Source organism: Anser cygnoides, chromosome 19, assembly GCF_040182565.1.
Source record: "Anser cygnoides isolate HZ-2024a breed goose chromosome 19, Taihu_goose_T2T_genome, whole genome shotgun sequence".
In the NCBI taxonomy this organism is placed as follows: Eukaryota; Metazoa; Chordata; class Aves; order Anseriformes; family Anatidae; genus Anser; species Anser cygnoides.
In genome coordinates this window covers 7,949,855-7,963,305 of record NC_089891.1, presented here as the reverse complement: position 1 = coordinate 7,963,305, position 13,451 = coordinate 7,949,855, and the positions used below count along the sequence as shown (strand labels likewise).

At 36.9% G+C, this 13,451-nt stretch overlaps 1 protein-coding gene across 2 annotated transcripts in view; it reads left to right on the top strand.

Moving 5' to 3' along the window:
• MMD (monocyte to macrophage differentiation associated) overlaps positions 1–13,451 on the top strand; it is a 42,281-nt gene that overhangs the window by 25,470 nt on the left and 3,360 nt on the right. For both annotated transcript variants that reach the window (XM_066980261.1, XM_048064290.2), the window contains exons 2-5: positions 4,682–4,763; positions 11,160–11,320; positions 12,161–12,235; positions 12,625–12,726. In XM_066980261.1, the coding sequence (XP_066836362.1) occupies positions 4,682–4,763; positions 11,160–11,320; positions 12,161–12,235; positions 12,625–12,726 (420 nt within the window). The remainder of the gene's footprint in view (positions 1–4,681; positions 4,764–11,159; positions 11,321–12,160; positions 12,236–12,624; positions 12,727–13,451) is intronic.

Sequence of the window (13,451 nt, the reverse complement as noted above, 5' to 3'; positions counted from 1 at the left end):
CTGCTGGAAAGCACAAGGCAAAAAAAAAAGATATAAAAAGAGACAATGAGCTTTTTAGGCTGCTAAAAAGGAAGTATGAGGCCTTTTGATCTGAATAAAGGAAATATACTTCCTGAAAAGAAACCCCCACACCCCCAGAAATCTAGATCTTTGAGACCATTATTGATGTTTGCTGTTTTTACTGATGTTTTGCTTCATGCTTCAAAGAACAATTCATACAGCAGACGGGAATCAAGAACAAAGCAAGATCTGAAAGGTGTTTTCTCTTCTGCAGTTTTGGGTACAAACTGCAGCGATACCAGAGAACATATGCCACACAAGTATGTGCGATAGATTTAGGATTCTTTTTTTTTTATTATTATTTTTTAAGTTGGGTTTGCAAGCTAAGACAAAGCATTAAGGACCCTCCGATTTTCCTCCTCCTTTCTCTCCCAAATGCAGTGATTTCAGAATTAAGAGACACAGTGAGTCATACAGCATCTGTCCCCTTGGAAATTAACAGGAACTTGAGATCAGTGGTCTCTGGGAAGAAAAACAGATTAGTCTATATATTTAAAATGCTAATTATTTGAAGTATTTCAAGATCAAAGTTCAGGTTATGTAAAGGGAACAAGGGTATGAGTTTCTTCTCCCCTGTTCTAAATGAAGTCGCATGTCTTTCTCACTGTCTTTTCCAATTCTATTGGGAATGTACTTGTTAGTGAATGTTGTTTATATGATGCAAAATTATAAAGCTGGAACATTCTTAAAGCTCAAGATCTATTTGACGCCAAGCATGGCTACTTTAAACTTTTTTGCTACTTAAACTTATAACGGAGTTGAATGCAAAAGCATTATGATCTCATGGCTGGCCCCAAGTACTTATTAGTCTTAGATTCAGAAATTTCAAGTTCTAGTACAGAAAGTCAGAATATATCATGTTTATCTAAAGTAAATCAGGAAACTTTGGAGATGCTTATATTCTTCATGGCTATCTGTAAGGAACTGAACATAGTACCAAGAGATTATGTAGAATTTGGAGCAGCTGTGTCTGAGCAGTCAGTGGTACTGTCCTGGCTCAATGTGTTTGTCCTCGGGCAGCGAAGCCTGCTGAGCTGAGTTAAGCTGAAAATGCTGCATCCTGATGCTCAGGCTAATTTTTCAGACTCTGTAGTTATATCCGTATTGTCTTCTGATGTTGAAGGAGTTAGTATTTTATGCTAAAGACTTTAGGTTGTCACTGTCTTAAATGGAGACATATATGTCCTTTCTTGTGAGATACTTTGGTATATCTCCTGATGAATGACTGCAATTTCACTAGGGCTGCTGTTAAAGAATATGATTGTTTGAGAATCAAAAGCATTCACTTAGAGATGTTTCCTATAAATTGGAGTGCTGTTTCTCAGACTGTCCTGCGTTTGGTAATAACCTTACTCGCTGTGTTATGGAGAGCCTTTGTTTAGGAGTAAATAGCACTTGGGTGCTGTCGTTCAAACTTCCTCTGTTAGGAAGGTGTGTATTCCTCACAACTATCCTTTTTTCAGAAGAGGCAAACTTGACGCGTAAATAGTGGGCAAAACAATCTCCTTGTATTGCACTATTCACATTGCAGAAAACAAAAGCAGCTGTTGCCCGTGGTGTGGTTTGTTTTCTTCATTTGCCTTGAAGAAGGAATGGAGCAGTTTTTGCCTCCACACTGTGAATAAGTCTACAACCAAATTCTTCTGCCTTTGTGTTGCAATGCCCTATGTGTACCTAACTAGAGGAGTAAATGACTGACTTCTTAAACTGAATGTGTCAAAATGATTTGTCCTGCTTTTTATGAGCTCTTCAACGTACTAATAGAAAGGAGCTATCTTCAAATGTCAGGTCTGTTTCTCAAAGCATTGAACATGAACAGTCAATTGGAAATGAAGCAAACTCAAGGGTGGCACTGGCTGCATTTGATTATTCCCCTGTTCGACCACTTTTTGGATGATCTTCCCTCAGAAGTTGTAACATTTATAAATAGTCTTATAAAAAGGCACAGGGAGATAACTGAAGTTTTGCTTTACTGAAAATGCTGTCCATGAGCAGTGACCTGACCGAATATGCCACAGCACTTGCTGTCTGGGTCTTGCAGTCTATGGCAGTTGACACGTTTCAGAAAGAAGTGCAAGTATGTCAAATGTAAAGCAGTTAGGTGCTGGGCTGTTTGGAGAGCCTGTTTGTTAAAGTACAGGTAAAGTCTAACTCTTGGCACCTGTCAAAACATGCTGGTGTTGGTGGTGGTATAAACATGTAAGTGAAGAGATGGATTAAGTATTCTTAATGGTATTACTCTGCCAGGACTCTGGAAGAAAAGCAAGTTGTTTTAAATTAAATGAATAGAAATGAAATATTTTTTTAATGTAAAAAGGATGTTTGAAATGTTTTGAAAGTAAAGGTGCATGTGTGAAATTTGCCTGGAAAAGCAGGCAAGCATCAGATTTCAGACAAAGTTACCATGTAGATAAATGAATATTTGCATCATTCTTGTGTTGGCACCAAGAGTGGGAAAACGCCCTTTGCGTAGATAATAGAGAAAGGATAGCTTTGTTAATATCTTTGTGTTCTAATCCTCTAATGGGTAATGGAAGATCCCATTAGCAGGCTACCTTCAATTATTTATAGCTTATTAGATGATAATATACAGAAGTTTTGAACAATAGAAATTGTGACGCTGAGGATAAGCTTATTCCTTTGTGTTCTTCAGGTTTTTGTAGCCTCTCTCTTCTTGTAAGACCTCCAAGGTACCACCATGGCCTCTGGAGAAACTTAGTAATGTTCTAGACATAATCAGTGGAAGGCTTTCTGTGACTTTGAGTCTATGGAGTTGAGCAAGGGCAGTCTAATCCTGGTCACTCAACTGAGCCAACAGATGCTTTTATTTTTAAATGTTTTCCAAACTTGGAAGCAGAACTGAGTGAACTGAGTGTTCCATCTTTAGATGATGTTGAGATGGTCTTCAGCAGCTGTTGAAGATCTGTATGCACAGGGCAACAATATTGTTTTCCAAATGTTCCACAAGCCTGTGCATATGACTACAATTGCATTATCCTCTTAGAGAAGAGTGTTATTTTTCACTGGCAAAAAAATTGCCATTTCTATACATTAACTTCCTTGGAACTATTCATTTGTAACAACATTTTATACTCAGCTTCTGTGACTAAAATACACATTTTTTAATCCTTTACATTCATAACATTTGAAACATTTTTTTTTGAAATTGCCATAATTTGGACATGATGATACTGTGTTACTTTATCAAGGCTGTTTAAGTCTTAGCAAATTTTCATATATCAGTTTAGAAGAAAAAAGGTTTTATTGAATGATTTGTAAACCAAGTATCTTATCCCAGAAATCAGGAACTGCTTGCTCATACGACAAGATTCTGGCTGAGTGGGGCTTTTTTGGTATGTGTTTTTTTTTTCTTTCCCCCTTTTTTCTCACTGTTTTGAAATTAGTCAATATTTTATAGATGTCCCAAAAATAGAATTGTTTCTCACTTAAACCAGGAGGGACATGAGGCAGGACCAAAGTTTTTCTAACAAGCCCTGTATATAAATCCTGCTAATAAAACTGTTCTCAGTTCTGAACATAGACATGTTCTGTATTTGTTGTGAAGCTGTTCCCTGCCTTGTTGGATACCTGACTAATTGCCAATGCCTAGTTTTATAATAGTCTGCCATAACCTGGAATATACAAAGACAATTTATTAGTGAAAGCAGTTCTTTTGTATGATAGTAGGCTGTGCTGGGCTAACACACATGGTACTGTTGTTGCGGTAGCTTCTAACTTTGATCTTTGACTGGTTGCATATGGATGCGTGCTGGTTTTCCAAGGTTTTTATACACACGCTTTATTTTTGTAGTTTCACAGAAACAACTCAAAAGTTGGGCTCCTTGGAATAGTTAAACGCAACATTTGTTTTGGCTAGCTCTTCCACAACTTTCTCAAGTTTCATCATACTTGGTTTGACTTGCATAGGCTTTGTTTGGTGAGATTGATTGTTTGTTAGGTAATGTTTGAAAATTCTTAGAGAAAAAGATGGAATGTCATGGAAATGCTCTTGAAATGATTCCTCTTCTGAGTTAACCATTAGCATATCCTTTCTTCTCTGTGTGACTTCTTTTAGTTACAGACAGAAGATAGCACTAGCCACAAAGAAAAAACTGAGCCATCTGACACTCCAACAGCAAATGTTGCTTGCTATGGGAGTAGAAAAGACAAAGTTCAAGTTGGCTTATTCTGAAGTGTTATAGAACTGGAATATTGCTGGAGTTTCAAGAATTTCTTTCAAGAAGAGTAACCCTTGGCAGCTATCATGAGGGCCATAATTCAAGAAAATTTTGAGTATTATGTATTTAAAACAGGAGACAATTCTTTATTTGACCAAGCAAGTGGAAAAGGGGAGGGGTATGACTTCTGTATGCAACTTCTGTTAAATGAGAAAAGCCTTGGTTAAAGATAAAAACATTTCTGTGACTGTCTGTGTACTGAATGGTCAACTGATCTTTCTGGTAAGAGAACATATTTGAGAAAAATTTGAATTTTGTAACAGTTACCTTAAACGTGTCTGTACACGTATTTTTAATGTTACTGGGTTGGAGGTATTCCTTCATGATGCTCCAAGGAGATGGTTTATTAACTTTCCTAACAACACTCCTTAATTATTCAACAGGTTCATGAACCACCCAGCTCCAGCGAACAGCCGCTACAAACCCACTTGCTATGAACATGCTGCTAACTGTTACACACATGCAGTAAGTACTTTTTTTTTTGAACTGTGTTTCAGTAATTTTTTTTACATGGCTAAATACTTAGCTTTGCCCAAGCATATATTTATAACTATTCTGCTTTTTTTTGTGTAAGCTTCAGCTGTAACAGCCCATTAAATGTAACACTAACTAGATGGCTGGTAATCACTAGTCCTTGTTCTGAATCTCCAGAAGTTCCAAATGCTTTTCAAGATTCCCTTTTACCAAAGTTAATTTCATGTTTTTATGTGGTTTTACCTTGTGCCAGTGAAAGGATGACTGCAAATAAGCAAATAAATAAATATACTAGTAAATCTTGCAACTCAGATTTCCTGGTGCTGTGCTCATGTAGTAATATGGGAATTCTATATTGGAAGTATCAGAGATTTATTCAGGTTAGAATGCAAAAGATTCATTTAAAAAAAACAACACATAATAATGTGGATAATAATAGCTAGAAGAGCTAAAATGGCTTAGTTCTGATACTTAATATCTGTAAACTGATTCTTTGATTCTCTTCAATTCCCTGTTTTGAAAGGGACAATAACAATGCTGATCATAAACGCTAGACAGCCCTCTTAAAAATCCTAGTCTGTCCTTATTTTTGTCATGTAAAGACCCATACTAGATTTGAATATGTGATATGTATACAAAATAATGAAAGCAGTCCCACTTTTTTTTGTAGTTGGAAAGGAGTCTTAAACTTTTTTTTTAAACTTAGCATTTGCCCTTTTATAAAGGCAGCCAGTGCTTGTCATTGATCTCGTGTTTTACTCCAAACATTTGAAGTAGGTTTGACTTTGGCTACATTCTTTTACCTCCAATGTGTCTGAGTGAGCCACAGATACAAATGCTCATGGTGTGGTGCATGGGACTCTTCAGTCCTTTAAGAACAGAGCTCTTCCTAGATCCTTCATGTGTATTTTATAAATAACAAACATGCAGCTCTGTGTTACTCGTAGAAATGGAATCTTCTTGGTTTACATATAGAAAAGCTGACTGAAGCTTGTGTGTGTTTAAGCCAAGGGTCTCTTGTACAACATTATGTAAATATGTGCTTATTTGTCTAGAGAAATGAAGCAACATTCTGTTAGTTTGCACAAGTATGTAGTTTATCTTCTAATCCTTGTACAAATCCTGGCCAAAAAGTTGGCTGTCAAGATATCTGGCAGAAGTTGCTGTACTCCTTAGCAGTTCTAAGCTTCATCCAGTTGAACAACAGGCATGTCATATTCCTGCCTGTTACCTTGGCTGTAACCTGCTGCTGTTATATCAGTGTTTTGTGGTATAATGCTGTTTATGGTGAATTTGTCTAATCCTAATTCTGAACAGTCAAGCTACATGCTAAAATCTACCGTGATCTGCTCACAACTTGGGCATATGTTAACATACGCTTTGGAAGAAAATATAGTATAAAGTATAGTACAATAGAGGGATTACTCCTTAAATAAAATTGTATGCAATAAATATCTTTTAATCAAAATCTAAAGCCTTGAGATAGAAATCTCTTCTGGGAAAACACAATGAATTATACGGAAAAAGCTGGGGAGATGCTTTTTTTCCTCTTCCACGTTACAGCCTGTTTTACTAAATGTTAGAAGATCAAGTAGTTGAGTAGTAGTTGCTAGATAAGTTTTCAATTAGGGCAGTGACATAATATATACAAAATAGCTTATGGTTAATAGCAATGATTCTCCATTTTCCTCCTATTTCTTTTTACTTGCAATTCAGAAAATAGTCAACTTGTATTTTATGAGCGTAACTGTAGTCCTCAGGTAGGTATCTCTTCTGGTTTTGGTTTAAAAATATATGGTGGTCAGTTTAAGCACCTGCTTCAAAAATGTCAATTAATAAATGGGGATACAGAATCCCATACGTTGCTTTTTGATTCAAAATTTAAAAGATAACTTTGTAGCATAGTAAGGTGGCTTCAAATTTCTAACTAGAAAGGCTGTTTAAAATGTCTTTAACCTTAAACGAAGCACTGACTTGTCTTTAGTCACTAGGAGACAGGAAGGGCAGCTAAGCAGTTGAATGTAGAGACAGAAAAACTGCTCTCTGTTTAGAAGAACAGGAAGGAAACTGTTTGAGAAGCAGGAGTAATAAGCATTTGAATTGTAAGGTAAGCTAAATCAAAGCATTGGGCAAGTTGCTGTTTCATCTTGAAACTTTTTAGTGCTTGTAAGGTTTATCAGACAAAAGACATGTTCTGATATATAAAAACTTCAGAATTTAGCCACAATTCGTGTTATACTGCTCTAAAAGCTGCTTCCAACTGCCTTGAAAGGAGGAACTATTCTTAAAATAAGTTCTAGTTTTGGTTTGTGAAGTGCATGGAAAAAGAGTAAATATTTCAAAAATGAGGCTTGGAGCATTTTCCAGGCCATTGGAGCATGGAAAGAGGAATCATCAAAATTTCAGAAGTGCTCTTATGATGAAAATGTCTCAGTTCTACCTGACCGATAGTAGCAGTTTCTCTGTCCTCTGTATAGTGCAAAACCCAAGTCACCAGTAGACTTCTCATTCCATGACACCTGTCTCATTATTCGTGAAGAGAAAATTCATGAGTAAAGAGAGACTATATGGCTTCAGGGCTGCGATTGTGGAGCAGGAAGCTTGAGATGGGCAGTCTTTCATGGTTCTGTCTAAGTGTCACGTGGCTTTTTTGGCTGCTTTGTCGGTCTTTGTCTTCCTTTTCAAAGAGGAACTGTAGGGGCTATCTTTATGCTATAAGCACTTCCCTCTCAATAAAGGGCACGTGAGAGCCATGTATATGCTCTTCCATGGTAATACATGCTTTGCCACAGTGGCTTGTGCATCAAAGTTTGTGTTGTTGACTATATGAGCTGCATAGCCTCATGTCCAAATTTAAGTTGGCATGAATGTTCCAGACAAAAGCAATTTTTAACATTTTTTTTTTAAACCTCTCTGTGGGAGAGATTGCCTACAGAAATATGAAAGAAATACAGATAAAATACTGACCAAAGTACCAGTTTTCTCAGCAACCCCAAAAAGATGGGAGATACCTATAAACTGATACCTAGAGAGTGTAATTTCACTGAAGTATGACTGCTCAGGTCTACAGCTTACTGTTTCTGGATCTTTCTTTGTGCCTTAGTTTTTTACAGTGGCTGTTATTTGTGACAGCAGTGGTTGTGGTAGTCAGTTTCTGCAAAACATATCATGGGGGGATTGCACCTAAGCTGCCTCTTAAAGATTCCATCCTGTAGCTGTAAATAAATACATTTTAATCCTTTGTCGTCTTTTTGTATTGTTGTTGTAACTTCAGGCTCATTTTGTTCTGGCATTTCTCTAGAAAACTTAGTGAAACTGTTGCCTTTCTCTCATTCTGTAAATCCTTCTGCCAGTCCCATTTCTGCCTTAGCAAGTATTAGTGAAGGCAATGGAGTCAGTAAATCGGAGCATTATCGGTCTTGTTTTGTTCACAGTACATTAAGTTGGTGGGTGACGGTTTTCATTTGGAAGAATTGTACTTCATGATGAAATAAGCAAAATTTCTTTAACTTCTGGGTAATTTTATTATTAGGAATGTTGGCAACTTAGATATGCTATGTCATTCCTGTAAAGTGACACAGCACAGTCACATTCATTCTATCAATTCTGGTTATTTGACTAAGTTTCTGGTAAATACCACTCCTTTTAAAGGACTGATTGCTTCTCTATTCTGAAGAATACTGTTTTTGTGCTAGCAACTTTTTGAAATGAAGATGTCTTGTTTAGCTGACTAGTGTTTGTTTTTGTGAGACATAAATTAGGTTTAATAAAGTCCATTGTATCACGTTATGTGGTATGGTGTTAGAACCTAAAGAACTTCTATCCAGTTGTCTCAAACAGCAGAGTATCATTTCTGGATTTTGTTTTTAATCTAGCTATTTTTGGTCAGAAAAAAAGCAATAGAACATCTCTTGTTTAGTCTAACTGTTCCCATGATGCATATTGGGCACAGAGGCAAAGTGTTTCCAAATAGAATACTTAGGGAGAAAAATAAAACACAATAAATCCTTCTCATGTTAGTATGGTATTGTTCCCTGTGAGAAATAGAATCATTCGTTAGAGACCGACAAAGCAGAAAAGAGATGAATTCAGCCCTTCAACCACATACTCATTTCTGGCTGTGTTCTTTTCTCTGAAGGTGCAAAGAGAGAGGAACAGAAAATTGCTTGTTTTTATCCTGAAACTTTATATACAAGAGTTTTTTGGAAAAAGCGATTGGCAGCAAACTATGTGTTGGTCCATTTGAGCATTATGCATTATAGCTTATCTTGTGAAACATTTATTTTAGTAGACTGGTAAGAAGCTGGGATACCTCCATAAGAAAGGCAAGATGTTCTGTAATATCTAAATCTAGTTTCCTCGGAGGCCTTCCTTCCTATGAGAAGGTCTCAATTGGAGCTCCAGGTGGAATCTCTGAGCAGCTCATGCCTAGGCCTGTAACAGAGATTTAGTAGGGATTTGTCATGCTCGTGACACTTGTGGATACAGAATATCTCTGAAACTTTTCGGTTCTCTGTCAAGTTTAGTCAAATTGAAATTTATATCAGAAATTGGGAAGCAAGCTGACAAATGTGGATGCAGCATGATCCTGCAGCTTAAAGAAGCCCAGCTAAAAAAAAAAAACAAAAAACTTCTGGAGCTTAGCATTTTCCTGTCTCCTGCAAATATGAAATGAAACAACTGTCACATCTAATCAGTTCCCTGCTGTCTCAAGGGCCTTAGCCACACTTTAAACTGTATGCCATATGTGGAAATCAGGAGTGACTAATCTCCAGAGGAGTGAAACACTTTTTAACCTTACTTGAATTTGAGGGCTCTCCAGGATACGTACATGGAAATCTGTGGTTTGTGATAAACGAGAAGCCAGACTGGAAGACTATTTTTGGCCTTAAAGTGCGTGAGGTCAACTTCCATAGTCTCATTGCAAAACTCAAAGTATTTTCACCTCTGGTCCAAATGCTGTAGACACAAGAATGCCATACTTCTCATTTGTATGGCTCTACAGCTTTTGGTTTGAATGTACCAAGCTTTGCAGAAAGGAAGAAGCTATAATAGTAATGAAGTGACAGGTGAGGTACTTCAAAATCCAGAAGTAAAAGAATTGTTTTGTCTTTTTTTAACCCTTTCTCTGGATTAACCAGCTGCTTTACAGATTCATTCAGTATGCTGTGCATCTTTTGAACCATAGCTGTGATGAGAGCCTCAGTTTCTTGTCTACATGTAGACACAGGACAAAGATAGTTCTGGTCTAGCCTGCACTTTGTGTTCTAAGCTATCAAACCTGTAGTGCAGAGCAGAATTGCCAGATTTGTTTAAACATTAGTGGTTCCTAGCTTTGTTTAGTATGTGAGACTTAGGTTAACCTATGAAGTATTTAATCTATGAAGTTATTCCAATTCCAGTGACTTAATTCATGTTTAAGATATACAGTAGGGTCTGAAAAGGAACTTCTACAGAGTTTTTAACTTAAAGGCTGACAAAGATACTCTTTCATAGTAGAAGGAGACAGGTAGAAATGTCTGAGACAGCAGGTTCTTTTCTCTAAATACTTAATTTGACATGTTCTTTTTTTCTTTTTTTCCCCCTGAATGAGACAAAGATAGATAAGGTAATTTATCCTGGAGAGGAAAGTGATTCTATGAAACCTGCAGCCCTCCTCTTAGATACTTTATGTGAGCATGCTAATTCCATCATGATGTTATAGCAGTGGTCACTTTGGAAAATCTGTATTAAAGCTGCTTGAGAGGGAGATGGTAAGGAAAACAGTCAGGGATACGTTGCAGTATAAGAACTTCATATTTGTGCATTAAGAATCTTCATAAGTCTGCAGGTAACTTATATCTAAAACCCAAGCTCTGCAAAGCCTTTGATTAATTTTGTTACCTTCTATTTAACTGCACACTTTGAAATACTTTATTTTTTCATTTGAGATTTAAGTTTCTTTTGGTCTGTCCTGTGCTTAGCCTCTGTGCACAAGTGGTGGTTTAGATCTGAGCCTAGAGTTAGATGAAAACCTTTATAGAAATACAAAGCAGAATGAGGAGGAAAAAAAACCACCACTAGTCAGACTTTGTAAATCCTTTTGTCTGATTTTGTATCATGGCTAGAGGAGCTAGTAGCTTATGGTAGTTCCATGTGAGGAGAAACTTATTACAGGCAGGTATAACCTAGCTGTCTGAGACACTGCCGAAGTCTAGACCCTTGTGTGTCAACTTGCAACTAAATGAAAAGTTCCTGCCAGTTGGGAGGCTGCCATCAAATGTCATACATGTAATACTGCAGCATGCCATAAAACCATCCACCTTGCTGTTACAGTACTGTGGGTAGTAGCTATGTTGGTAGCAAGTACAGTATTAACATTTGTTTGTATTTTGTTTTGGTTTTTAGTTCCTTATTGTTCCTGCAATTGTGGGTAGTGCCCTTCTCCACCGGCTTTCTGATGATCGATGGGAAAAGATAACAGCATGGATGTATGGCATGGGGCTCTGTGCGCTCTTCATTGTCTCCACGGTATTTCATATAGTTTCTTGGAAAAAGAGTCACTTAAGGTATCATTATAGCTCTTGTATGCGATGTTTTATTTATTTTCATGTTCTGTGATGTTTTAACACTGTATTTCTAAAGTAGTCAAAAAGTAATGATTTTACAGAAGGTTGGGGTAGTGCCTTGTACTGAATCACTTCAAAACAAACAAACAAAATAAAACAGCAAAACAAAATGAACTAAAACCTTGATTCTGTTGGAAGAAATAATGAGCCAAGTTCATGTGCAAACAAACTTGCAATGTTTGGTGCCTTTTGGGAAGGGTTTTTTTGTTCTTCCAACGCAACTGATAACCTAACGTGTCTTAATCTAGCAATTGCATTGGAAGAACATAATACAAGTGCATGGTGGATATAAGCCCATTTTAGAAATGAGGACAGCTTGGGACTATGGCATGCTCAAATACTTTAACACAGAATTTGCCAAGAGAAATGAAATGCGATACACGGCTAACAGCCTTGGGAGCAAGGGTGCAACAGGAAAACTAAGGTGTGATTTTCTTTGTATTTTTTGTTACCGCTATATAATTCTGGGCCATAAATAGCATTTAACTAGTAGTAACAGGATAAGTTTCTGGATTAGAGAGGGTTGATGTGACAGCATTCTGCCTCCTTGACAGTGAGCAGAATGTACGATGAGAGGGATGGAAGAGCGCTCATCTCCTACGTGTCTTGCTTATGACATTGTGAAGTAGAATAAAGGTCGACAGTCCTCCAAATGGTTTTAAGAGGTTAAGGAGATAATGGCATTTCCCCTAAAGTAATTCCAAAATGTGTCAGGAAAATGTGGTGATACAAAAATCTTTCCAGTATCTTACTTGATGAACTCGTTCTTTCTCCTACTAGGACAATGGAGCATTGCTTTCACATGTGTGACAGAATGATGATCTACGTCTTCATTGCAGCATCATATGCACCATGGTAAGAAGTCTGAAGCACAGCTTCAGAATTAAAGCTTTTTCCAATGTAAACAGGCTATCATTGTGACATTTCACATTCTATAGGTGTCTTCATATAAGCAACTGACTACATTCTGCATTGTGCAATGGAATGTAATAATCCCCTGGGATTTGCAAAACAGGAAGTAGTATTTGAAAGCACTAGAAAGCTGTTTGTTTATGTGTATTCCACATTGTGCTGTTGTTACATCAATATAAGCATACCTTCTACCTCTGTATGTCCAAATATTTTCTCCCTCATTGTGCCTACGTTATAGCTCTGAATATTTATTTTTACCAAGCCTCCTACTCTTGTGTCAATATGCTTCATTCATTCATTAATTTTGTCTGTTGAAATCTCTGTACTTCCAGGCTAAATCTACGTGAGCTTGGACCTCTAGCATCTCACATGCGTTGGTTTATCTGGCTGATGGCTGCTGGAGGAACCATTTATGTGTTTCTCTACCATGAAAAGTAAGAATTATTATTTGCATTCAACTTTTAAACTTTGTGGTTTTCTTGCTTTCTGAATGTTCCTTAAAGTACCTGGCCTTTCATAGATGGAAATAAGACCTTTGAGATGGTGGAAATAAGTGATGAGTGATGCAAAATTCTATCTTGTCAAATGATAAGTGTATTCACTCTGTCATAACCTGCCTTTAGGGTATATTGCTGTCTCCTCTTAAAGTGGTGGGAGGGAAGTATCCAATTTTAAAACTTCTTAACTTTACTACAAGAAAACAGGAATGAGTGGGTAATGTAAAAAAAAAAAAAAAAAGTGAACTTTTTTATGCCACTAATTTATGTAGTAATATGTGTAGATTATACTGCATATATATTGAGATCTACTAACTCCTGCTACATTCTAATAGTAGTACTAGTGTTTCTAATTTGAAATATGCGTCCTTGAGTTCGGCAAGTTCTAGAGCCTGCTCTTATGTACTTTCAGTGGGCAAGACAGACTGTTCTTTGTTTTGGCAATGAGCTGTTGAGCTTCTCAAATAAGAGAATATAAGTTGTCTGAATATTTTATTCTCATTAGTATTTAATGCAAATGAATGCATCTAGGCAGTATTCAGTGAAGAAGGTATTGTCTGCAACTGTAGCATGCACAGAGATAAATAACAGCTTTGTTGTAATAAAACATATCTGTGTGAAAAGCTTTTTGAGAAGTTGAATGGACTCATGCTAACATAAAA